Below are 25974 nucleotides of genomic sequence, written 5' to 3'. Positions count from 1 at the left end.
ATTTGTTTCTTTAGAACCATGAGAATTGATGTAAGCTTAGCACATTAGGCACCATGGTGGATGCTTTGATACTCTAAATAGTTAGTTTTACCTTGTAATCACAACTCATGATAGGAGGGAATTGGTTTTATTGCCCTTTAATACCTCCTTGGTTTTTCTACTCATTAGATGGTATAGGGAAGGAAATTGCATGTTTAACACATACTTATTGTAAAAAAAAAGTTAATCATTGGCCTATTAGCTCAATTGGTTAGAGTGTCATGCTAATAACACGAAGGTTGTAGGTTTGAGACCTGTATAGGCCATTATTGCAATTAATTTTTTTTTCTCAAATTGAATTGTGATTAGACCAATAATCATTCAATTATTTTTTTTAGAGCTTTTATATATCAACCTAATCAATTACTAGTTTACTTATCTCTTTTAGTCACTTGATGTGACTGTCAACCATTAAGCTTTAAAAATTAGAGGGGTTAATTATGCCAATTATCATTCGATTTTCTTTTTAAGACCGCTTATAGGTTGACATAACCAATCACTCATTTGATTGTCTCTTTTGATCCTTGACAAGCACACTCTATTGTGCATTAAGGGATGTAGGTTTCTCATTGAGTTAAGCTAAAATATTTTTTGTGACAAACTAGGACAATGCTATCATAAAATTTCATTCAAGGCAAGTCATAGATAGTTGTCACTTCCATGGGTATCTCTTAGACTTTGCACAATTTAACTAATCATAGTATATAATTAATGAGATCTAGACAAGAAATAATTTAATGAATAATATAAAATTAACCTATACAAGTGAGCAAATACCTAAACTTGATAATAATAATAATGCATGTATCCAAGGTGTACCCTAAATTTATGTCCAAATCCTTTTTGTAATGGTTTGCCATTAAATCAAGTTAGTATTTTTTATTTTTTTTATTAGCTTAGTATACTTATACCCAATTTTCCTATTTTCTTAGAAAGCTAAAGATGTATTTTTGTTTCTGATTTAAAACCTCTTTGATGGATTGTTTCAATCCCTTGAAAGTAGTTCAAGTACTCATATCTTAAATACCAAACTACTAATTATGGAGAAATGTTTGAGTTATGTCACCTCTTTTTTATTAGTTTCCATGATAAATATCAATACCATGAACCAAAACTATACATGACAAATGATCAATATTTTTAACAAATAAAATCTATTTCATTAATTAAAACCATGAGAATTAATATAAGCTTAGAACATTAGGCTCCATGGTGGATGCTCTGATACGATGAATAGTTAGTTTTACCTTATAAGCATTACTTGTGATAGGAAGGAATTGGTTCTTTCACCCTTTAATACCTAACTGATTTTTTGACTCATTAGATGGTATATGAAGGAAAATTGTCTATTTAACAGACTTATTGTAAAAGATAAATTAATCATTGGCCTATTAGCTCAGTTGGTTAGAGCATCATGCTAATAACACAAAGGTCATAGGTTCGAGACCTACATGGGCCACTATTCCAATTTATTTCTTTGGCTTGAATCATGATTGGATTAATAATCATTCAATTCTCTATTCCATCTTCACCATTCTTTTTTGGACTATTTAAAAGCTGACCTAACCATTCTTTTTTTGACCGACCATTTATAGGTTAGTGTAACTAATTACCTATTCGATTCTCTCTTTTGGTCCCTAACAAGCACATTGTGTTGTGCATTAAGGTAAGTAGGCTTCCCCATGAGTTAATGTCAATTATTTGTTATGACAAACTAAGATAAAGCTCTCATAAAATTTCATTGAAGGCAAGTCATATATAATTGTCATCCCATGGGTATCTCTTGGAGTTTGCACAATTTAACTAATCATAATATAGAATTAATGAGATATAAACAAGAAATAATTAAATGAATCACATAACGTTAACCTATTCAGGTGACCAAATAACTAAACTTGATAATAATAATGCATGTATCAAAGGTCTACCATAAATTTATGTGCAAATCCTTTTTCCAATGGTTTGCCATTAAATCAATTTTGTATTTGTTTATTTATTAGATTAGTAGCCTTATACCCAATTTTTCCATTTTCTTAGAAAACTTGACAATTATTTCTCTCTCTCTGATTTAAAACCTTTTTAATGGATTGTTTCAATCCCTTGAAAGTAGTTCAAGTACTCATATATTTAATAGCAAACTATTAATTATGGAGAAATGTTTGAGTTATGTTGCCTTTTATTTTCAATGAAAAATATCAATACCATGAACCAAAACTATATATGCCAAATGATCAATATTTTTAACAAATAAAATCTATTTCTTTAGAACCATGAGAATTGATGTAAGCTTAGCACATTAGGCCCCATGGTGGATACTTTGATTCTTTAAATAGTTAGTTTTACCTTGTAAGCATGACTCTTGATAGGAGGTAATTAATTTTATAACCCTTTAATGCCTACCTAGTTTTTCTACTCATTAGACGATATAAGGAAGGTGTGAAACCAAGGTTTGGTTAATCTTGATTTTGATGATAACAAAACAAGGTTTAGAACTAATGATTATATTTCAAGTGTAATTAGGCAAGACGATTTCCAAAGTGGCAATCACAAAGACAAATCAAGCCAAGGAGAAATCATGAAGAAGAAGACCACCTCAAAGAGAAGAGTTTTTCAAGACCCAAGCTTCATAAGATCTCTTTGTAAGGTTGTTGGTGCACCAGGATTTTCATACATTACATTCTTTACTTATGCACCAAAATCATCCAAGTGTTATTTTGTTTTAAATATATTAAGAATTGGATGATTTCATGTTTTCAACTAAAACCTTGTGTTAAATGTCTTTCAAACTTGTTTTAAAATGTTTTAAGTTGAAAACTTTGGTTGTTAAGCCAAAAAAACAGCTCAACCGGTTGAACCGAGTGAGGAACTAGTTGACCGCAAGCTCAACCGGTCGAGGTTCAGGTCGACCCCCAACTCATTCGGTCGAGGTCCGAGTCGACCCACAGCTCAAGCGGTCGAGGCTCGGGTAGACCCCTAGTTCAACCGGTCGAGGGTGCAAAAAACTTTCTCTTTCTTCTAGAACGGTTGTTCAACCGGTCAAGGTTGAACCTCAATCGATTGAGGTCCGATTGAGGCCCAACAGTCACCTGCCAAGTATTAAATGCTAACGGCTAGTCAACCGGTCGACCCTTACCTCGACCGGTCGAACCCCCAAATGGCTAGTTTGACTTTTCTCTTCTATAAAAAGGCTCCAATCTTCATTGTTTAAAAAACTTAACCTTCCCAAACCTTTCTTGATTATATTTGAGCCTTGGAAGAGTGTTTTTGAGTGCACCATTGTTCTAAAACTTGCACATCTTTAGTGCACCTTTCAATCTTAGTTTTCTTATATCAATTGAGCTTAAAGTCTTTGTGCTAGGATTTTTGTGAGATATTTTATTTGTAAATCCTTGAGAGAAAGTTGTTCAAGAGTGGGATATCTCTTGAGAAGTGTAAAAGGTGCTTGGAGCCAAAAGTCCAAGAGGGTGAATTGGAACCATAATCCAATTGTATTGCTTGAAGGCTTGGTTTGGAAGCCTTGAATTAGTGGAACCTTAAGCTCGGGATTGAAGCTAGAGGAGAGTGGATGTAGGCCGGGTTGCGCTGAACCACTATAAACTCTTGTGTTTGCATTCTCTCTTCCCTACTCTTTTAATTTACATGCAATTGTATTTATATTGCTTATTATATACTTGCATATAATTGTCTCTTCATTCACATAGTTTAAATTTGCGAAAAGAGACCATCACCCTATTCACCCCCCCTCTAGGATGATTACCATAGGTTGGATTAGCCTAATTTTTCTAACAGAAGGAAATTGCATGTTTAACACATACTTATTGTAAAACATAAGTTAATCATTGGTCTATTGGCTTAGTTGGTTAGAGCATTGAGCTAATAATGCAAAGGTCGCAGGTTCGAGACATGCATGGGCCATTATTCCAATTAATTTTTTTTCTTCTATTGAATTGTGATTGAACCAATAATCGTTCAATTCTTATTTTTATTGCTTTTATATATAAACTTGATCAATTATTGGTTCAGTTATCTCTTTTGGTCACTTGATGTGATAGTCCAACCATTGGGTTTTACAAATTCGAGTAAGTTCAATTCATACTCATGCACCTTTTGAATTAATTCATGTTGATAGTTGGGGAGGATATCATATTCCCAAACTTGGTGGGGCACAATATTTTCTTACAATCATTGATGATTGCACTCATTGCACATGGGTATATTTGATATATCATAAATAAGACACTCCTAAATACATAACTGCATTCATCAATTTTGCTATTACACAATTTTGTTAATCATCGGCCTATTAGCTTAGTTGGTTAAAGCGCTGTGCTAATAACATGAAGGTCGCATGTTTGAGACATGCATGAGCCATTATTCCAATTAATTTTTTTTCTTTGATTGAATCGTGATTGGACCAATAATCATTCAATTCTCCTCTTTATAGATTTTATATAAAAACTTGATCAATTATTGGTTCAATTATCTCTTTTGGTCACTTGATGTGATAGTCCAACCATTGGCTTTACAAATTTGAGTAAGTTCAATTCATACTCATGCACCTTTTGAATAAATTCATGTTGATAGTTGGGAAGGATATCATATTCCTGAACTTGGTGCGACCCGATATTTTCTTACTATCATTGATGATTACACTTGTTGCACATGGGTATATTTGATGCATCATAAATAAGACACTCCTAAATACATAACTGCATTCATCAATTTGGCTAATACACAATTTTCCTTGAAAGTTAAAATTCTTCATGGTGATAATGGCCCCGAATTTAGAATGAAGAGTTTTTATTTAAACAAATGGATTATTCATTAAACGAATTGTGTTGCCATTCCACAACAAAATGGAGTGGCAAACCAAAAAACATTGTCACCTTCTCAATGTAGCCTAAGCTTTACTTTTTCATGCCAATCTACTCAAGCAATTTTGGGGAGATGCCACTTTAATTGGTACCTATCTCATCAACTAAACACCTACACCTCTTCTTAAAGGAAAAACATCTTTTGAGGTGTTTTTTCACAAACCACCCATATATGAACATTTGCTAATTTTTGGATGTTTATGTTTCCCTTCAACACATCAACATCACCCTACGAAGTTTGATGCAAAAGCCACACATTGTCTTTTCCTGGGTTATCCATATTGTCAAAAGGGATATCGATATGATATCTCAATTGGTAAATTTTTTATCTCACGTGATGTTTTCTTTCATGAGAATGTTATTCACTTTCCATAATTCATTGCAAATTCTTTTTTGGTACTTTCTTCTGCTCCATCACTAACATATGATGATGTTTACCAATCCACCTTCTATTTCACACTCCAACATCGAATCCTTTTCATTAGAAATTATCTCTTAAGAAGCTTCTACTCCTAATTCTATCATTGAATCTCTATCCCTAGATCCCCTTTCACCTAATACTTCTTTGTCCACTATGCTAGACTCTCCAACTTTGTTTTCTACTTTGCAAGCTCTTCCCTCATGATTGACTTGAACAACAATAATACATAGTTATCTCCGTGAGCATCATATTGGTATCCCTTTTCCTATTAGGAACATTCCTTCATCTAACTTGACATTAGTTAAAGTAATAGGTATTACTTATTCCCTATCTAATGTACTTTCATATGATAAATAGTTACCCAAACATCATGCCTTCACCATTTTTCTTTCAATCGAAAAGGAACCAACATCCTTTGCATAGGCAATTCATGATCCTAAATGGTGTCTTGCTATGCAACAAGAGCTTGCTACTCTAAAGGCTAATGGCACATGGTCTTTTCAAGCACTACCTCCAAGGAAGAAATTGATTGGATGCAAATGGGTATACAATATCAAATTCAAATTTGATGGTATTGTCGAATGTTGTAAAGCCATATTGGTAGCAAGAGGGTACAATCAAGTTGAAGGATTAGATTATCATGAAACTTTTGCTCCTGTTGTAAAGCTTGTAACCGTTCATCTCCTTCTTGTAATTGTCTTGTCTTAATGTTGGCAGCTTCACCAACTTGATGTTAATAATGTTTTCCTACATGGAGATCTTAATGCAGATGTATACATGTGGTTACCTCCTTGTTTTGGATGAAAGGGGGAGACTCGACTTTGCAAACTTCACAAATCATTGTATGGTCTCAAACAAGCCTCTTGTCAATGGTTTATCAAATTCTCCATTGCTCTCAAACAAGCCAACTACAAGCAATCAAAGGTTGACTATTCTTTGTTTGTCCGATCCCAAACTTGAGGAGTGTTAAGAATTGTAAAAGTTGTCAATGCATGTGATATATGGAATCTCGATTTTAAATACAAATAGTCAACTAATTTTCTTTATTCTCATTGATTTGTTTTCCATGTATATAGGAATGTAAATAGGAAATGGTAGATTTGTTTCCTATGTATATAAGAAAGTAAATAGGGAATAGTTGTCTATATATATTTTCTTCTTTCTCATTGAATAGATACACAAAAGAAATATTTTTCAATAAGTACAACAGTTAGGGCAACACCTAGTCTCTTCATCAATTTTCAGTTTTGAGCTCTTCTTTGGTAATCTCAAATACATTTCAACATGGATATGAGTAGCTCACAACAAAATCCAGAAATTTTTAGAAAATTTACTAGATTTCTCTAAGATTTTTTTACCAAGAACCATACTAAGAACAAATTAATCAAAGAAATTTTAAAGAACTCAAGTTTGGGAAAAAAAATTGCTCATATTTTGCATTTCCAAACTCCTCTATAATTTGGATAAAAAATAAAGGTTTCTAGGGTTTTAGGATAATCATGCTTAAGGCAATGTTTGACTCTCTTATATTTTAGGGGAATATTTCATTGTTTTTTTTTTTGTGATATTTTCCCATGTTATTTTTGCCACAAAAACACCTGCACACATTTAATAAAATTTTAATGTATCAATATTCATGGTTATTTTTATCCTTGAAAATTCATGGACTTTGCATCAATTATGCACTTTTTATAGCTCTTTTCCTATTATAAGAAAGTGAAACCCCTAAAACTCAATTGTCCCTATTTACATTAATTATCCATAGGTTTAACAGAGAGAAAAAAAGCTTAAAAAGTAGAAAAAAAAGACTCAATGAACTCATGAATTCCATTACCATGGTAAAGGTTCTTAAAAGCTTTTTTTTTTTTTTTTTTTGTCATGAGAACATCAACTATGTGATTCATCTATCACTTACTCAAAAATTTTCACAACAATTATTCAAGGATTCAAAAAAATCAGATGTAAATAAACGAAAATAAAAAATATTAAATGCTCCAATCACAATTATTGTCTATGCATATATGGTATTGACTAATGCATATTTGAGGGAAAAAGATAACAAAGTAAGATAATAATTTGTGCTAATTGCCTTTCTTTTTGCAGGCATGGGTACCTGCATTGGCTTTCTTGTAGATATGCATGCCAAGTATACCTGATCTTTTTTGGTATTTTTAACTATTGTATATTACTCTTCCCCTTTCTCTTGAAAGCACAAACCTTCTCTTTCTGCATCACTAGTAGAAATATTTTTTCAGGGCTTAAAACATGTATTATAGTAATCCTTCATTTTTCTTCTATATTATACCTTTATTGAATTTACTATTGGAACATCTTATTCATGTGTTTGTACATAAATTGGGGGATTATTGGCAATACTCATCGGTAGATATTTGGGGATGCATGGTTGAAAATATAGTATGTCTATTAAGATTCATTTATTTGAAGAACAATTAAAGAACAAGGTTTGTGAACTCAATTAAACGGCTAACGGTTTTTTTGATTTCTTTTATTGCAATTCTCAACTTTTACACAAAAAAAAAAAAAAAATAGAATTTAGGTTCTAATTTAATATATGAGAAAGTTGGTATACTAATTGTTCTACAAAAACAGTTTCATATTTGATGATCCTAATGTTGTTACCTTAGGTATTGTTTTGTTGCAGTTTGGTTTGTTCTACAAATTCAAGTAGTGTAATTTTTATTAGCTAGTATTTATTTTAATGTTAGGGATGATTTCTATGCCTTACAACAATTACTTTATGTTTCATAATAATTTTTTCTTCTTAATTCACATTTACTTTCTTTATTAAGCATAGGTTAAACAACATGTTGAGCCTTTCCATTAAGCAATCTAGTGTGATATATCAGTCATCAAAGAAACAAATGAGAAGGATGTGCAACCTCCCAAGGGATATCAAGTTATCAAGACTTCCTGTGAAAGACTCATGCAAGTTCAGGTGTGTTTCAAAACATTGGTGCAGCTTAATCTCATACCCTAGTTTTGTTGATTTCTACTATGATAGATCAAGAGAAAATTCTCAAATACTACTGATGAAAGATTCTAAGAGCGATGAAAATAAGTGGCAAATTATTTGTTTAACCTTAGTGGACTTGGATGGAAAGGTAGGAAATGAGTTGACCAAACTTGTATATGGAGAATACATTGACATGTTGCCTTCAATCTATGGTCTATTATGTTTTGTCTATGAAAATCATTTCTACCTTTACAACCCTGCCATGCAAGAATTCGTAAGCTTGTTAGAGGGTTCATCATTCCTTTGCGATGATCATGGAGCTGGTTTTGGATATGTTATATCAACAAAAGAGTACAAAATGGTACACATGTTCACTCGAAGTGAGTCTAGTATTGGTTTAGACATTGGGTTTGAAATTCTTACTTTGTCAAATGGTGATGCAGCTTGTTCTCGCTCATGGAAAGTAATTGATCAATGCTGCCATTTTCCCATCACTTATTGTGCACTACTGATCAACAATGTGTTTTATTGGACAATAGATGATAAACGTGGCAACTTTCAGATTACATGCTAATCCTCGCCCTCATTTTGGAAGAAGAAAATTTTAGAACAATTCGTCTTCCTGAGCCTAATTCATATGATGAAGAAAACTACATGTTTCTGGTGGAGTTGTGGGGATTTTTGTGCTTGGTAGATAACTTTTCAATTCCTCTAATGATGAACATATGGATGTTGAAGGACTTTGACAATATAACATGGGTGAAAGAATAAAGCATCAGGGTCGATATCTTGGATAGCTTTGACGATGTGTACACTGTTTTCACTCCTATTTTTATCATAGGGGAGAAATAATTGTTGACTCAGACCAAGAAAGCCTACACTACTACAATGTTGAAAGAGAAAGCTTCAGAAGGGGGAAAAGACTAAATATGCAATGGGATACTAGTCGGGCAAGGGAAAGACCATGGAGGGATACTAGGCTATCTATATATACTAAGAGCTTTTTCTCTCTTGGAAGTAGTGAAAGTGTTTCTTCTTAGTCTACTATGTTTTGGAATGTTATATATTTCATACATTCAGTATGACTTGTTTTCTATACAGAAAATTGTAATACTAATTCAGTTTCACCATTCTTCTTCATATCAGAGAGAGAATTAATAACATATGGAAAATCATGCAGTGCATTCTTTCACTCTTAATCTCAAGATGGATTTCTCTTAATCTCTTACCCTAGCTAACATCTACTTGTCTTCTCTCTCACAACCCTTTTTCACTACAACTCCACATGACCAAACCCTAAATAAAGCAATTATTCTGCCACCGTTGGAGTCCAAGCAACAAGGAAAAGTTGCAGAGAAACCTACAGTTCTCATAACAGGTTCAATTTCTTTGTGTTATTTAATGTCATTAGTCAATAGCTTTGGTTCTTGCTTTCCTTTACTACTTCCTCTCTTTCGTTTATTGCAGAGATTACTTCCTTGGTAGGATATTACTTTATGGGACTAAGTTGACATTTCTATAATTAATGGATATATATTTGCGTCTGAAACTATTTCTTCCATGATTGTTTTTGTGTGGTTTCATAATTTTAATTTGGTTTCTTTTCATTTTTTTTTATTCTATTTCAAAGTTTTTTAATGTTTAGTTTTTGTATCAAAAAGGGATTTCAAATGAATGTTGTTTTTTAGGAAGGAAAAAGAAAATCGAAAGGGAAAATAAATAAATTTGAAAGAAACTAAAGGTAGGAAGAGAAAGCTAGAGATTTTTTTTTTAGTTAAGATTTTATTGGAAAGTTAAACTTGATTTAGAAAGTTTCTAAAAATTACACTGCTACAAATAATTTATGGTGTCACTATTTATGGTGTCACTTTTAAAATAATGACACCATAGGGTTTATAATTAATAAAGGTGACACATCAAATAAAAAAAATCTTCAATTGAGGTGGTTTTATGATATTAGTTTTATATTTATAGTGTCATTTTTTGGGAAGTGACATCATATAAAATAATTTTTTTTAAGTATTATAACTTAATGAGCCCACTTGAGCCCACTTTCAGAATTAATAATGAGAGACAATATATAAAAAGCCAATTGTTTCCACATGCCACCCACAATCCAAAAAATCTCAGTATACAAACCCTATTTATAAAATCATGATCTTCTTCTACCTTTTCTCTCACCTATAGTCAACACGCTCACAACCAACATTCTTCTCTTTGTGGACTCCTAGGTAACCCAAAATCTCTTAGATCTATCATCTTTTTTCTTTTATTAATGTCATTATATTGATTGTTTCAACATCTTTGTATTATGATTTTTGTGAACTACGTTTTCTTGAGTTGTAGGGAAGAAAAACTTAGGTTTAAACTTCTAGCATAGAAGAAAAAACCTGTAGATTAATTGAGTTTTTAATTTGAACCAAACACATGGTCGATTCCTTAAAAACAAGTGAAAAACAAGAAAAAATGAATGATTTTTAATATGTATTTGTGTGAGAATGACAGGTACATAATTTTGTTGAAATATACTGCCATATAATCTTCATCCCTTCTAAAAAACGAGAGAGAGAGAGAAAAAAAAAGAATGATTTTTCTGTTTGTATCTAAGTGGGAATGAGATATAGAATTTCGTTGAGAGTATCCAACCCCAAAAGGACCGATCCGAGAAGATAATACTCCCACCATCCCCAATCCTCTCGGCTAGTGGATAGTATCGAGTTAGAGTTTCAGAGAGGGATTTCTTGAGCCCACTTAAAATATGGGAAAAGTCAACTAGGTTATCACCGCCATTGCTGGTGTAGAATAGGATGATGGGAATATACACACCATAACTCATTTGATCGAATACGGAGAGCTTGTACCATCTTTGGGAATGTGGGGTCGGAGAGGAAGGTTTGATAGTTTCTTTGGATATTATCTTTGGTTTCATGGTTGCCAAACCCTTTCTACAGATTTTCTCAGGCTTGTTATCTTTTTGAACGAGGTTTGTAAGCCACAACCATGCCACTGTATTTATATCTTAAATATTCTAAAAACTTTTGGGTTTTTTTTTTTTTTTTTTTATATTGTAAAGTATGTTTTTGTTTTGTTTTGAAAAACAAAAAATTTGTTCTAAAAAACACTATCCTTTTTTCTTTTTTTTTCTAAATTTGTTAATTTTTTATGACATTTTTTTAAAAAAGATTTTAATGAAATATTGAAAATTTTCTCATGCACGTTTCCTTGTATATCCCAGAGTAGGATCGTGGTTAATATTTGAATATGCACAAATTAAAATTTATAGAAATATTTTTAAATTCTCATTTAGTATATGAAAATCTATTTTCATAAAAGAATATCAATGAATATTTCACATAATATATTCCTTACCAAAAGAGAATATACAATAACTTGGTTACCTTGTATCAATTACCTTCTTTCTACCATATAAATATATTGACATGACATAACTATCCCTTTTTGTTGTTGTCTTATTAAAAAAAATTAACTAAAATAAAATGAAATAGTAAGTTATTTTATTAGACAACTAAATTCCAAATAATAATAATAATAATAATAATAATAATAATAAAATACCATATCAACAAGCCAACATGGTATAACGGAGGTATATATGGATTATTTTTCCTATTTAAAATAGTTTAGGTAGTATATGTTAGTGAGAATATTGTATACAATATTTTATATATTAGAGTTTTACTCGTATCTAAAAGAAATTTAAGATACTTAAATTTGATTATGAAAGTTCATGTATGGGGTAAAATCTACCCATTCATAGTTAGGCATTTTGTAGAGGTAGTGTAATTTTTTAAAAAATTATTTCATCAAAAATGATTTTGAAATTACCATACATTTTTATTTTAAATAGAATTTAATTTTTTAAAGGTGAGTTCACTACCAAAAGTGAGCTTGTAACTTTTGTTTTTATTAGTTATTTGTTTTTATTACTTATAACTTTTAGTATTTATAAATTAAAATTTTAGTACTTAAATTTAATATTTGGCTTTGAGCTTGACTAGCCAACAAGCCTTGTCATACTTGAAATTGAACATCCTTAGGTATGTCATTTTATGCCTATAGTAAATTTGATTGTAACTTGGTATTTTATTGTTTAGGAGTATATATTACTAACATTCCTTCCCTTTTCATAGGTGTTGGATAAAGGAAATAAGAAGATAGTGAAGGTAACAATTATTCGAAAATCTAAGCCTCAAAATCATTCAGTCATTAAAAATTTTCAGAAATTTGTGGATGGTTGTCTTGGTAATGACAAGACATACCCAATACAACTCCCCATTTTACTATTTGGTGTTGAAGTTCAAACATATATATCTAGAGAGGATTGTGAATACATTATTTCATCTTTAGAGGTGTCATCAAACTGCATCTCCTTCTATTTATGGTGTGCACCTTTTATTTTCATTTGTTTTTATTTTTTTAATATGAGTTGCCCATGTTGAACGAGATTGGATATGACTAATGATAATTTTCTTTTGGTGTTTGGATACAATAATAGGCACATGCATGATCAACTACATATTGCCAAAAAGGAATCATAATTTATATTTGTTAATCCTTTTACAATATCACGAGCAGACTTTAGTACTCCTCAAATAGAGAAAAGAGCATAATTGTTGTCAAAACGCTTAATAGAGTGCCAAGATGCTAAATATGTTTTCATGCCCTACAACCCCGAGTAAGTGACGAATATTATACTTTAATTTGAGGTTTTATGATTGATTTATATTTCTAATTAGATGCTACTTTTGTTTTTAATGTTTTAGCTTTCATTGGGTCTTGGTAGTGATTGAGCCAAGGAAAATGATAGTCCACTATCTTGACCCTATGCATCACAAACCATGTGAAGACTTAAAGGATATCGTAAACATGTAAGTTTTTCTTATTATTTTTCATAGTATTATTTTTTTTTAAAAAAAATACATTCACCTCAAACACATTTTTTTTATTATTTATATATATATTAAAACCTATAACATTTACCTATTTTAAAAATGTACCCATTGAACTTATTTACATAGGGCTCTTCGAATATCTGCAAAGAAAACATCTAAGAGGGAGCCATCTTAGCAACTAGTGCAGGTGACATCCAAAAAATTTTCTTTACACATTAGCTTATGCATTTGCACCATTTATATATATGAGTACTAATGTTATTTTATAATTGATCGATTAGTGTCCAAGACAAGAAGGAGGGTTCGAATGTGGCTACTTTGTTATGAGATTCATTAAAGAGATAATTTTTTATCCTACAATTATTGCTTCAAAGGTATTACTTATTTAATGAATTGTACATAGTTTTAGCCTTCCAAATGTTATGCCTTTTAATGTTATTTTCTTATTTGATTTTAGTTTGGTGATAAAAAAACATATTCTCAAGTAGAATTCGATGAAATTAGAGGAGAATGGGCTACTTTTGTACTACAACTAATCATGAATCATGTTGATGCATCATGATCACCATGCATGGTGAGTCCCTTAGCTACTACATGAATTTTTCCATAGGTATTGTATAGTATTGCTTATTCTTTGAATAATGTTTCTATTTGAAAAAAAGAAAAAAAAATAGTTCTTAGATTTGTTAATTTATGATAGCATCGATCCATGTTTATTTTCTTCAATAAAAATCTATAAAACTCATTAAACTATGAAATGCAGGTATACACTCTTGGGAGGGTGGAATGGAGAATAAAAAGAAAGAAGAAGGCAACAAGATTTTGGGTTTTTAAATGCAACTCTTATGTCATACGTTGTAGGACATAAACGTTACTTTAATTGGTACTGAGAAATTTAGATTTTTAAATGGGACTTTTATGTCATTTTATAGTTAGCCGATTTTATGCTTATGAAATGGAGGTATACATGAATCTTAGGATCTTTATCTAAATCATGTTTTGGTATGTATTCACTCTTCTTTTTTAGTTTTGATGGGTTTGATATGTTGGATGTACTATTTTTTGTGAACATTTGATATACAAATATTATTAGATGATCAATGCATTATGAGTTATTCTAGAAACATTACAGAAAAATGAGTTAAATATAATATGATTGTTATATTTATGGACAAAATATAAACAGGTTAATCTTATTAATTCATAAGCATTACAAAAATCTATAACTAAAACCAATAATATTTTCTACAATAATTTACAATGATGTGACACCATAACTCAAAGGTGATGCATTTAATGTGACATCATAACTCAAAGATGATGCATTTAATGTGACACCCCATCATCACTAGATATATATGGTGTCACTTCCGAATGGGTCACCATTTATCTACTTTGGTGTCACTTCCAAATATGTCACCAATTGGTACCCTCTATGGTGTCAGTGGAGAAGGTGACGCTATGTTATAGTGACACCCTATGTTTATGGTGACTCGTTATAAATGTCACCATATATCTTTTTCCTTGTAGTGTAGAATTAGATTTAATCATTGTAAGTCAAAAGAGAATATTCTATTTTTAATGCTAGTTCTAGTTTCTATATTTAAGTAAAGTTATAGAAGGTACTTCTATATTTTGTTATTAGGAGTTTCTATTTAGTTAAGTATGAGTTTCTATAAATAAAAGATTATGTAATATTTGAAAAAGAGAGATTGGTGAAAGATAATAAAATTTTTAATCGTCCCTAGTTTTATTTTCTTTTTGTAATTGATTGTATTTCTCTTTTAACCTATCACTTCAACAAATTGGTATCTAAGCCATAGGAAAAGGATGGCAAGGGAGATGTATCAACTTCAAGTCCCCCAAGTCAATAAAGATAATTACAATAATTGAAGTATCAAGGTAAAGGCTTTTCTTTATTCACAAGATGCATGGGAGGTTATAGAGAAAGGCTATAAAGAGCCATAAGACAAAGCCACTCTATCCCTAAATCAAAGAGATTTTTTGAAAGAAATAAGGAAAAGAGACAAGAAAGCTCTCACCATCATCTATCAAGCCACGGATGAAGTACTTTTGAGAAGATTTTGAAGTGCAAATACCTTTAAGGAAGCTTAAGATATATTACAAAATATACACATGGGAGTTAATAAGGTATGACTAAGCTGGCTTAGAGGGCTTCAAAGCACCACAAGGATGTGAAAAACTTGTGGGGAAAGTTTGTGCTCATGACACTAGGACCATGTGCTATCCACCTAAGGGTTTCATCTATCGACTCTTAGTAATCAATGGAAACTTTGACCTAAATGGATAACTGATAGTAATTAGTTCTTTATATATATATATATATATATAAAGAACTAATTACTATCAGTTATCCATTTTATGATTAGTGCTAAAAATATTGAAAATTTTACAATCACTCCATTACCTTTTTTCACAACCAATGAGTAAAAGTGTGCATGTTCTCTTCTTATAGCCACTTTTATCTCTTAGATTGACATGGAACATTCAATTTCAACCATTTCATGTGTTCTCTATGAAGATATGTATAACAAAGTAACAATAAGTATTCAAATTTTAGTTAAAGTAAACTAGACAAAATAAAAATAATTGGTTTTTTACTTGATATAAAGTTGAATGATAGTTTTATTCTCAAACACAAAATGATGCTCTTGTAACCACAAATTGGAATCAACTATAGTGATATGACTTCCAAGTATAAGGGCTCTAACTTGATGGTCAATGTTCATGCCACTAGGAATCCTAATTGCATTTATTTTTAATAAGCGCTTTATTAGAAATTTGATAACTTCCTTTGTAGTGTAGCATTCAACAATGTGAACTTTGTTGGCATTGAGACCTATAAAGTATGACATGATGTAACATAGAAAGACTCATTTATTTATATTTCTTGGTTTCCCTTTATTATCCCAAATGCATTAATTGGTTATTTGAGCATAAAAACCCACATCACTTGCATTGTACATGACTTAGATGCATAAAGAGTTGCATAGAAGATTTAAGTCATGGGTTCCTTGCAGGGTGATGAGAGGTTTACAATCGATTTATGGATTTGGGCAATCTATGTGAGACTGCAGTGCACTACCTCCTAATTGGAGGAAGAACTTGTTTTGGTCAGTAGGATGGTTTTTTTCCTTGTTGAATGCACTAATATATGTGATGCACATTGGACAAAACCTACAATGAATTATGACGTAAGACTATTAGTTGTCATGATTTACCAAACTAATATATTGCATGGTCTCTCAACCTTGAGAGAATATTAAGCTTGTGACAAAGTCAATAAGAGACTTTGACTAATGGGTGAGACCTTAAGATGGTCACATATCCCTATGAATTGGGTCACTATTGATAGAGGCTGGTGGCAATAGGTATTTTTAATAAAAACACCATGATAACTCATAGATTGAGACAATATGTCCCCTTGGGTGATCCAAAAGGCATGTGATTTAGAAGATTATGGTCATAGCATTTCCTTTAGTGAAAATTTAACATATGCTCATTGGAGCTAGAGTATGTCAATTGATCACATATTAAGTGAGATCTATAACTTAATGATTGGAAAATTAATTTTGATAAGTGATAACACTACCTTGTTATATTAGAAACACCAATTCATGGGGAGTCTATATCTAGCGGATGGTAGGTTATGGATTTGACCTTTGTCTCATTGTTATTTACATTGGGTACAGGAGTGCAATTAATTATTTGTAGTAAGAGTTGGATCAAATTTAGAATTGAATTATGAGGGAGCTAGTACCCTTATGGGTCCTAGTGGTCGTTACTCTAAGTTTATATACCATATTACTATGGGTTATAAGGGTTAGATTATCTTTAAGTTCACTCTTATGCATAAGGGCATTTTGGTAATTATGAATGGTTAAGTAGGGGATAGTGGACAAAGTCTCTGAATTGGGCCAATTGATTAATTAGATGACCTTATGTGGTTAATTAATCAATTAAGATTTGTTTTGGGGTAGATTAAGTGACCAAAACCCAAGTGGGCTCAAGTCACTTAAGTACACTAGGGAAACCCTGTAAATACCACCTTAGTAGTAAAGGTTTCTAAGGCTTTTGACTATCATCTTCCACTTTGTAGAGAGTGTGAGAGAGAGCCAAGGCATCCTTCATTCCAAAGTCCACTCTTTGAAGTGCTAAGGTCGTGGTTCGAGTCATTGGACGAGAAGATCTTAAGTGTATGAGACTTCCGAATACTCTAGACACATTCTTCATTGTGTGGAATTGATTTGAGAACGCTTAAATCATGGTTAAAGTTTTCTATAACAATATTCTTTTAGATCCTATTAATAGAAATTGTATTTTTATGTTTTTGTTGTTAGGATTTAGAGCCCTAGGGAGTATTAATGTACCTAACTTGAACCTGGGATAGGGAACAGAGAAATCCAGGGTTCCCTACAACCTTCAAGGTGATTATAGTTTCAAACATAGCCTCTTTAATACTGTCATGAACCTTTAAATGGATAAATCCATTTAAGATAAAAAAAAAATCCACAAAGTCTCACCTCTCAAGAAAAATGCATTGTTAAATGAATCATGATGTATCAAAGAAATGAGGGACATACTTTTGAAGTAAGCATAATGGCACTACTAACTCACTCTATAACTTATCTAAAGCAGACACATCAACCACCTTGTTACATAGAGCATTGAAAAAAGAAGTTGAATTTAGCAATAGCATGTCGTGCATGCTTTAGCAAAAGTGATCATAAGGACACAAGAAAGAATTGTTGCATTAATGTATGATAATCATGAGACTTCAAACCACAAAACTTCAAATCTTTCATTGACACAAGGTTTCTACAATTTGAGCAATACTTTTTAGGAACCTTTATGTAAGCTAAATTAAGTTTGACAAAATACCTTCTTCTGCATTCTAGAGAGTGTATAACATGCAAGTGGGAGATAAGTTCAATTCACTTCAAACCTTGGTGTCAATTCACACCTTAAGCACATCTTTGTAAGGTTTAGGTGAAAATTGAGTCCATTCTTTGTTTTCCATGGAATGTTGAGTAATTTACCAATGATGTTTTCACAAATACTTTTCTTGATGTGCATCACATCCAAATTATGAAGAATATATATATATATATATATATGTTGAATATACCTTCAATACTTGAGTTCAAAGAATACTTTTCTTTTGTCAGTAATTAGTAGTAGTGTCATTGGATTTATCATGTCTAACCCTTTGTTTCCTCATGAATTTCAAATGGCATTAATTTTCAATAGTATTTCCTCCTCACTCAATGGTTGTGAAGGTGATCAAAAGTCTTGCCCACCATTGAATGCCCTCTTTTGTTTCATAAAAAGATTATTGCAAGGAAGAAAATGATTGTGGCTTGTAAAAGAGTTCTTTTCCCCATGCTTCAATCTGAGTAGGTTTCTTCCCCACATATTGGAGAAGCAAAATATATTTTAATTGTGAAACTAGACAAGTTCCCACGTGCAAGAAAATCATTGATTTCCCATAATAAAAAATTCCTCAATGTAAAGATTTTTCAAGGATATGCATCATAAGCTTTAACTCCTACTTCCCACAAACTTTTGAGATGTTTTTACAAAGGTGCTAAATAAACATCTATGTCATTAACAGGTTGTCATGAACTCAATACTAGCAAAGATAACATCATAAATTTCTTCTTCATGCGTATCCATGGTGGAAGGTTATAAGTGATCATGATTATAGGCCAACAACTATGTCTACTACTTAAAAACCTATGGGGATTTTTACTATCAACTACAATAATTAACAAGACTAAGGTTTCTAAGTTTTGCACCAAAATCAAGCTATCTATGATCTACTACCTTCCATTATAGGGAGTTTGATAGATGACACATTTTCCCATCAAATTCTCCTCCTTGTGCATGCCAAATGAGGTCTTTTGTGATTTTTGAGGACTAAAATGTTCTCTTAAATCATGGATAGGTGGAAAATACCACATTACTTTAGTAGGAACTACCTTACTTTGCTTGGTTTGTCTTCTATTCACCTTCCACCTTGAAGCACCATAGGTAGGAATGAAGACGCATCTTTAAACTCATTCTTTTAAAGTAAGCAATAGTTAGGACATGCCTGCATTTTCTCATATTCCATTTTCGATGCATTCAATGTTTTCTTTGCTTCATACATAGACAATGACAACTCATTGTTAAGAGGCAACATTTCACTAGGCAATCTTAATAGCTCTGAGAAGCTTTTATAAAACCACCCATATCTTGCTTTTTGATTCTATAATTTAACCAAAGCATATACCTTTGTAAAGTTTTTATAGTCAGGGCATAAGGGTTTCAACATCTTCAAGTAACATTTCAAATAATACCAAATTAGCCTCATAGTCATCTTGTGCAAACTTGGACAATTTCTATTCTATGATCCATGTTACCAAATTGAATTCTATCAAAATGTTTTCCCTTATAGTTGGTAGTTCACTACTTGGAACTGCCTTCCCATGCCAAAACAATGGCAACTCTAATTAATTTCATAAAAGAACAAAAGTTCTTTAATATTTTGAGGAGTTTGGAGTATCAAATTCCTTCATTGTAGGCATGAGCATTCAATGAAGCTATGATTTGCAAAAAATTGAACTACATATGTAGTAAGATTGTCAACCCCACCCTCATAGTCCTTTAATCTTCTATCTTTTGACATCCAAGAACAAGAGAAGCCTTGGAAACATTAGCTTCTAAAAAGCATTCAAAATTTTTAGTTTCTAGTTTGTGAACAAGAGTAGATGGAAATTGATGATGGATCGATCCAATGTATTTGTAATAGATAAAATGAGAAAAGGGTGATTTATTTATTTTATTTTTTTTAAAAAAAAACAAAAAACCATTGTTTCATGACAAAGAACATTGTTCAATTACAATAAGCGCATTGGGGATAGCATCAAAGAATTATGATAAGGTATCACATATCTTATTGAAAAATAAGTATTATAAAAAAATTGCATTTTCTTTGATAAGGGTATTTTTTTTTAATAGGTATTTTCTCAGCACTTGCCCCACATCAAAATGCATTATCACTGACTAGGACCCTTTGCTAAAAGGCAAAAATACACCCATCCTCTCATTTTTCCTTGTTTGGGGCTGTGGAGGGACCCATATAACTCTCACTTTTTGTTGACTAGCTTCCTAACCATATAAAATATTTGGCAATTTGCCCCATTTTTGTGAAATCACTATTTTCCAGTCAACCCTTTCATTGGTAAAAGTCACTCCACAAGTATAGCAACCTTGTTATCGTAAATGGTATAAAAAATAAAGTACCCATTACTTAGAAAAATAATTTTACCCTTATATTCTTTTATTTTATTCACTAATTTCATGTCATTATTCAATAATTTTAAACTTTGAATTTAATTAATAGTTTATATCCATATCAGAATTTGGATTTCTGAAACTTAGTGTATGAAGATTGTGATATAAATGAGATTTTGATTTAAAGCACATTTGAGAATTAATTTGCAATGGGTAAGTGGAGCTGAAATTAAAAAAGACCCGTTAAGTAGGACTTGTACTGATGAACTGGATTTCATGTTGATCCGCAGAATGCTAGGAAAATCCCAAAGAAAAATTATATAGAAAAATAAACAGCATGGCATCATGTCTCATAGCCTTTTGAAAATATGTGCAGGTGGAAGCCATTGGATGAATATTATTTTGCTTGCTCTGAAATATTTTGTCTTCAAATTGATTTGGCACTTTTGTCTTTCAGTTGTGGGAGAAGAGTAGGCATACAGATTTCTGTTGCCTTCCTACGTTCCCATATTACCATCTTAATTTTTGAAACTTAAAAGGAGAATAACTTCAGTCAATATTGAACTCGAAAGGGTGAAGAACAATGCTTGCTAGATAATTTGTGAATTGTATGTCCATGTTTTTCTTAACACCTTACTATCTTAATTCATAGTCATATTAAAGATGTTTACTGGTATCTGTTGTGCTCATGAAGCATCTTCTGCCACTCCTTCAATGTTAAGCATATTCTGAAGTTGTATTACTTTTATGTCAGAGTTTTTTTTTCGAGGTTTCTGAACTATAAGTTAACATTTAGTGCATTAATATTAAGGACTGCTGTTGATCATCATTTACTATTTTGTTGAGCAATCCAAAGTGTGGGGTTCTCTGAAAAGGACTTGAAAAAAACTAAGTTTAAAAGCATAGTAATTGATGGAAAGTTAACAAGGACAATTTTTATTCTTTATTTGACGGAGACTTTGAGAACCAAAAATTGGAAACTTGTAGGCTCAAGTGTTGCAATCTTTCTGGTTTTCAGTGCAAAGGCTTTCTCAGCAAAAACTCATCCCATTTGTGTTTTTCTTCTAAGTTGCCGATTCCTTTTGTTTCCGCAGAAAACATGTTTGTGGGTGAGGCAGCTGTATCTTCATTCCTTGCTGTTGTGATTGACAAGTTGATCGCGGGCCCGCTGTTAGAGTATGCACGAAGGCAGAAAGTTGACATGACACTCCAAGAATGGAGGAAAAAATTGCTGCATATCGAAGCTGTGATGAATGATGCTGAGGAGAAGCAGATAAAGGAGAGAGCAGTAAAAGTCTGGTTGGATGATCTCAAAGCTTTGGCCTACGACATTGAAGATGTCCTGGACGAGCTGGTCACGGAAGCCAATCGACACAGCTTGACAGAAGGACCTCAACCCAGCTCCAGCAAGGTACGGAAGTTCATCCCAACTTTCCATCCTAGCAGGTCCGTGTTCAATGGCAAGATTAGCAAAAAGATAAAGAAAATTACTGAGGATCTAGATACCATTGCAAACCGAAAATTTGGCCTTCATTTGAGGGAAGGCGTTGGAGGGTTTTTATTTTCGGCCGAGGAAAGGTTGACTACTTCCCTGGTAGATGAGTTTGGGGTTTTTGGTAGGGATGCTGATAGGGAGAAGATTATGGAGTTGTTGCTATCAGATGAAGTATCTGCTGATCAGAAAGTTGGGGTAATTCCTATTGTTGGTATGGGTGGGGTTGGTAAAACAACCCTCGCTCAGATTATCTACAATGACAAGAGGGTGGAGGACCATTTTGATACGAGAATTTGGGTCTGTGTTTCTGATCAATTTGATTTGGTAGAAATAACAAAAGCTATTCTAGAATCGGTCACTAAAGACTCATCACACTCTAGAAATTTACAATTCCTGCAAGATGGTTTGAAGAAAGAATTGAATGGGAAAAGATTTTTGCTTGTTTTAGACGATATATGGAATGAGAACCCCAACAACTGGAGTGTCTTGCAGGCTCCTTTTAGGGTTGGAGCACACGGTAGTTTCGTCATGGTAACTACTCGCAATGAAAATGTTGCATCAATTATGCGCACTACTGCTTCTTATCATCTTAACGAACTATCTGACAAGTATTGTTGGTCTTTATTTGCACATCTTGCCTTTGAAAACATAACTTCAGATGCACTGCAAAATTTGGAACTAATTGGTAAGAAAATTGTGAAGAAATGTAAAGGGTTGCCATTGGCAGCAAAGACGCTTGGTGGTCTCCTACGCTCTAAACAAGATGAGAATGCTTGGAAGGAAATGTTGAATAACAAAATATGGGATTTACCCGCTGACCAAAGTAGTATTCTTCCAGCTCTACACTTGAGTTACCATTATCTCCCCACCAAACTGAAGCAATGCTTTGCGTACTGCTCTATATTCCCAAAGGGTTATGAATTTGAAAAGAAGCAATTGATTTTGTTATGGATGGGAGAAGGTTTGGTTAATGGCTCAAGAAGAGGAGAGACAGTAGAAAAAGAAGGTGAAACATGTTTTCACAATCTATTGTTGAGATCATTTTTTCAGCAATCTAATCATGACAAGTCATTGTTTGTGATGCATGACTTGATTCATGATTTAACTCAATTTGTCTCTGGAGAATTTTCTTTTAGGTTGGAATTTGGAAAACAAAACCAAATTTCAAAAAGGGTCCGATATTTATCATACGTTCGAGAAGAATTTGATGTCTCCAAGAAATTTAATCCTGTTCATGAAACTTCTAATTTGCGAACTTTCTTACCATTGACTATGCCTCATGGAGTTTCTACTTGCTACCTATCCAAGATAGTTAGTCATCATCTATTGCCAACATTAAGATGCTTACGGGTTGTCTCCCTGTCTCACTATCATATCACCCATTTGCCTGATTCAGTAGGAAAGTTGAAGCATTTGCGCTATTTGGACCTTTCCTACACTGCAATCCATAAATTACCTGAATCAATAGGTATGCTTTTCAACTTGCAAACGTTGATGCTATCAAACTGTAATTTTCTTTCTGAAGTGCCATCAGAGATTGGAAAACTCATCAACTTGCGTTATTTTGATATTAGTAAAACTAAATTAAAAGGGATGCCAATGGGAATTAATAGACTGAAGGACCTTCAAGTACTGACTACTTTTGTTGTTGGATGGAAGCATACTGCAGCAAGAATTAAGGATTTGCGGGATCTTTCACAACTTGGGGGAACGCTCTCGATTTTGAACTTGCAGAATGTGGTGTGTGCAGCAGATGCTTTAGAAGCTAATTTGAAAGATAAGGGAAAGCTCGATCACTTGGTGTTTGGATGGGATTGTAATGCAGTTTCTGGTGATTTGCAGAATCAAACAAGAGTTCTTGAAAACCTACAGCCTCACAACAAGTTGAAAACCCTCACTATTGAGTACTACTATGGCTCAAAATTTCCAAATTGGTTAGGTGATCCTTCTTTCATGAATTTAGTTTTCTTGCAACTCAAAAGCTGTAAAAACTGCTTGTCTTTGCCACCAATTGGGCAGCTTCAGTCTCTCAAGGGCCTCTCTATTGTGAAAATTGGAGTGCAGAGGGTTGGTCCAGAGTTCTGTGGGAATGGTTCTGGTTCATCTTCCTTTAAGCCCTTTGGATCCCTGAAAACACTGAAGTTTGAAGAGATGTTGGAGTGGGAGGAATGGACTTGTTCTCAAGTTGAATTCCCTTGTCTAGAAGAGCTCTATGTCCAGAAATGTCCAAAGCTGAAAGGCGATATACCCAAGCACCTTCCTCTCTTGACAAAACTTGAGATTACTGAATGTGGGCAGCTAGTGGATTCTCTTCCAATGGTCCCCTCCCTTTGTGAATTGAAGCTGACAGAATGTAATGATGTGGTGTTTAGAAGTGCTGTTGACATCACCTCACTTACTTCTTTAATTGTCAATGATATTTGTAAGATACCACTGGAATTGCAACACCTTCATTCTCTTGTAAGATTGACCATTGATGGTTGTCCAGAGCTAAGGGAAGTACCACCAATTCTACACAAGCTCAACTCTCTTAAACAGTTGGTTATCAAAGGATGCTCAAGTCTTCAGTCACTTTTGGAGATGGGGCTCCCACCCATGCTTCGAAAGCTTGACATCGAAAAATGCGGCATTCTGGAGTCCTTGGAAGATGCGGTGATGCAAAACAATACTTGTCTCCAACAGCTGACTATCAAAGATTGTGGTTCTCTGAGGTCCTTCCCCAGCATTGCTTCTCTGAAATTTCTTGATATAAAAGACTGTGGGAAGCTGGACTTACCCCTGCCTGAGGAGATGATGCCCAGCTACTATGCTTCCCTTACAACACTTATTATAAACAGTAGTTGTGATTCTCTCACTTCCTTCCCATTAGGTTTCTTCAGAAAGCTTGAGTTTTTCTATGTGAGCAACTGCACAAATCTGGAGTCCCTTTCCATTCCAGATGGCATTCACCATGTTGAGTTCACATCTCTTAATTACATGTACATCAATAATTGTCCGAATCTGGTGTCTTTTCCACAAGGAGGATTGTCAGCTCCCAACCTATCAGTGCTTATTCTCCAACAGTGCAAGAAGCTAAAGTCACTGCCCCAAGGAATGCACACCCTCCTTACATCCCTTGAGATATTGGTATTATATGATTGTCAAGAACTTGTTTCGTTTCCTGATGAGGGTCTGCCAACTAATCTATCTTTACTTGACATCTCAAACTGCTACAAGCTCATGGAGCACAGGATGGAGTGGGGCTTGCAAAGGCTTCCATTTCTTAAAAATTTTTATTTGAGAGGATGTAAAGAAGAGATATCAGACCCATTTCCAGAGATGTGGCTTCTGCCCTCCACCCTCACCTTTCTTATTATTGAGGATTTTCCAAATCTGAAATCTCTAGCCAAGGAGGGGTTTCAGCATCTCACCTCTCTTGAAAGGCTTTACATTTCCAACTGTGATGAACTCAAATCCTTTCCAAAAGAGGGGTTGCCAGGCTCCCTCTCTGTGCTTAGAATTGAGGGCTGTTCTCTGCTAACGAAACGGTGCCAGAGGGATAAAGGGAAAGAATGGCCCAAAATTGCTCATGTTCCTAGCATAAAGATTGATAAGGAAGTCATTTTACCATGAGGCCCATGCATGGAACCTCTACTTTACACTGATGGGACTCCAATTTTCATTCAGGTACTTTCTTCTTTCACCTTTACTCCATTCATTACAGGCCTAGTTTGTGCTTCCCTTCCATTTATCAATTTTTTCAGTCAGTCATTAATGGGTACTATTCCTGCTTTAGGACAAACGATACTTCTAGACTTTTTCTTGTAACAATAAAAGGATTTTAGGCATGGTCCTAGCACCTAAATGGTAGATTCAATCCTTCAATTAATTTAAAATGTGGAAACAATTTGTAACTGAAGAATTTGTAAGAGATATTTACACTACATAACCCCCACTAAGATATCATCAAGTTTCCTTAT

General features: G+C 33.1%; 1 protein-coding gene and 3 non-coding genes across 4 annotated transcripts; all 4 read left to right on the top strand.

Moving 5' to 3' along the window:
* Positions 1 to 231: 231 nt before the first annotated feature.
* TRNAI-AAU lies at positions 232 to 305 on the top strand. Its single transcript has one exon. It is a non-coding gene; the product is annotated as a tRNA-Ile (tRNA).
* Positions 306 to 1424: 1119 nt separating this feature from the next.
* Positions 1425 to 1498, top strand: TRNAI-AAU. The gene has a single exon. It is a non-coding gene; the product is annotated as a tRNA-Ile (tRNA).
* A 2382-nt stretch (positions 1499 to 3880) lies between these two features.
* Positions 3881 to 3954, top strand: TRNAI-AAU. Its single transcript has one exon. It is a non-coding gene; the product is annotated as a tRNA-Ile (tRNA).
* A 17665-nt stretch (positions 3955 to 21619) lies between these two features.
* Positions 21620 to 25627, top strand: LOC117921891 (putative disease resistance protein At3g14460). Its single transcript, XM_034839837.1, has one exon. The coding sequence runs from the start codon at positions 21620 to 21622 to the stop codon at positions 25625 to 25627; it is 4008 nt and encodes a 1335-aa protein (XP_034695728.1).
* The last annotated feature ends 347 nt before the right edge of the window (positions 25628 to 25974 follow it).

Source organism: Vitis riparia, chromosome 9 (genome assembly GCF_004353265.1).
Source record: "Vitis riparia cultivar Riparia Gloire de Montpellier isolate 1030 chromosome 9, EGFV_Vit.rip_1.0, whole genome shotgun sequence".
In the NCBI taxonomy this organism is placed as follows: domain Eukaryota; kingdom Viridiplantae; phylum Streptophyta; class Magnoliopsida; order Vitales; family Vitaceae; genus Vitis; species Vitis riparia.
The sequence above is the reverse complement of the archived record's forward strand: the minus strand, read 5'-3'. Positions and strand labels throughout refer to the sequence as shown.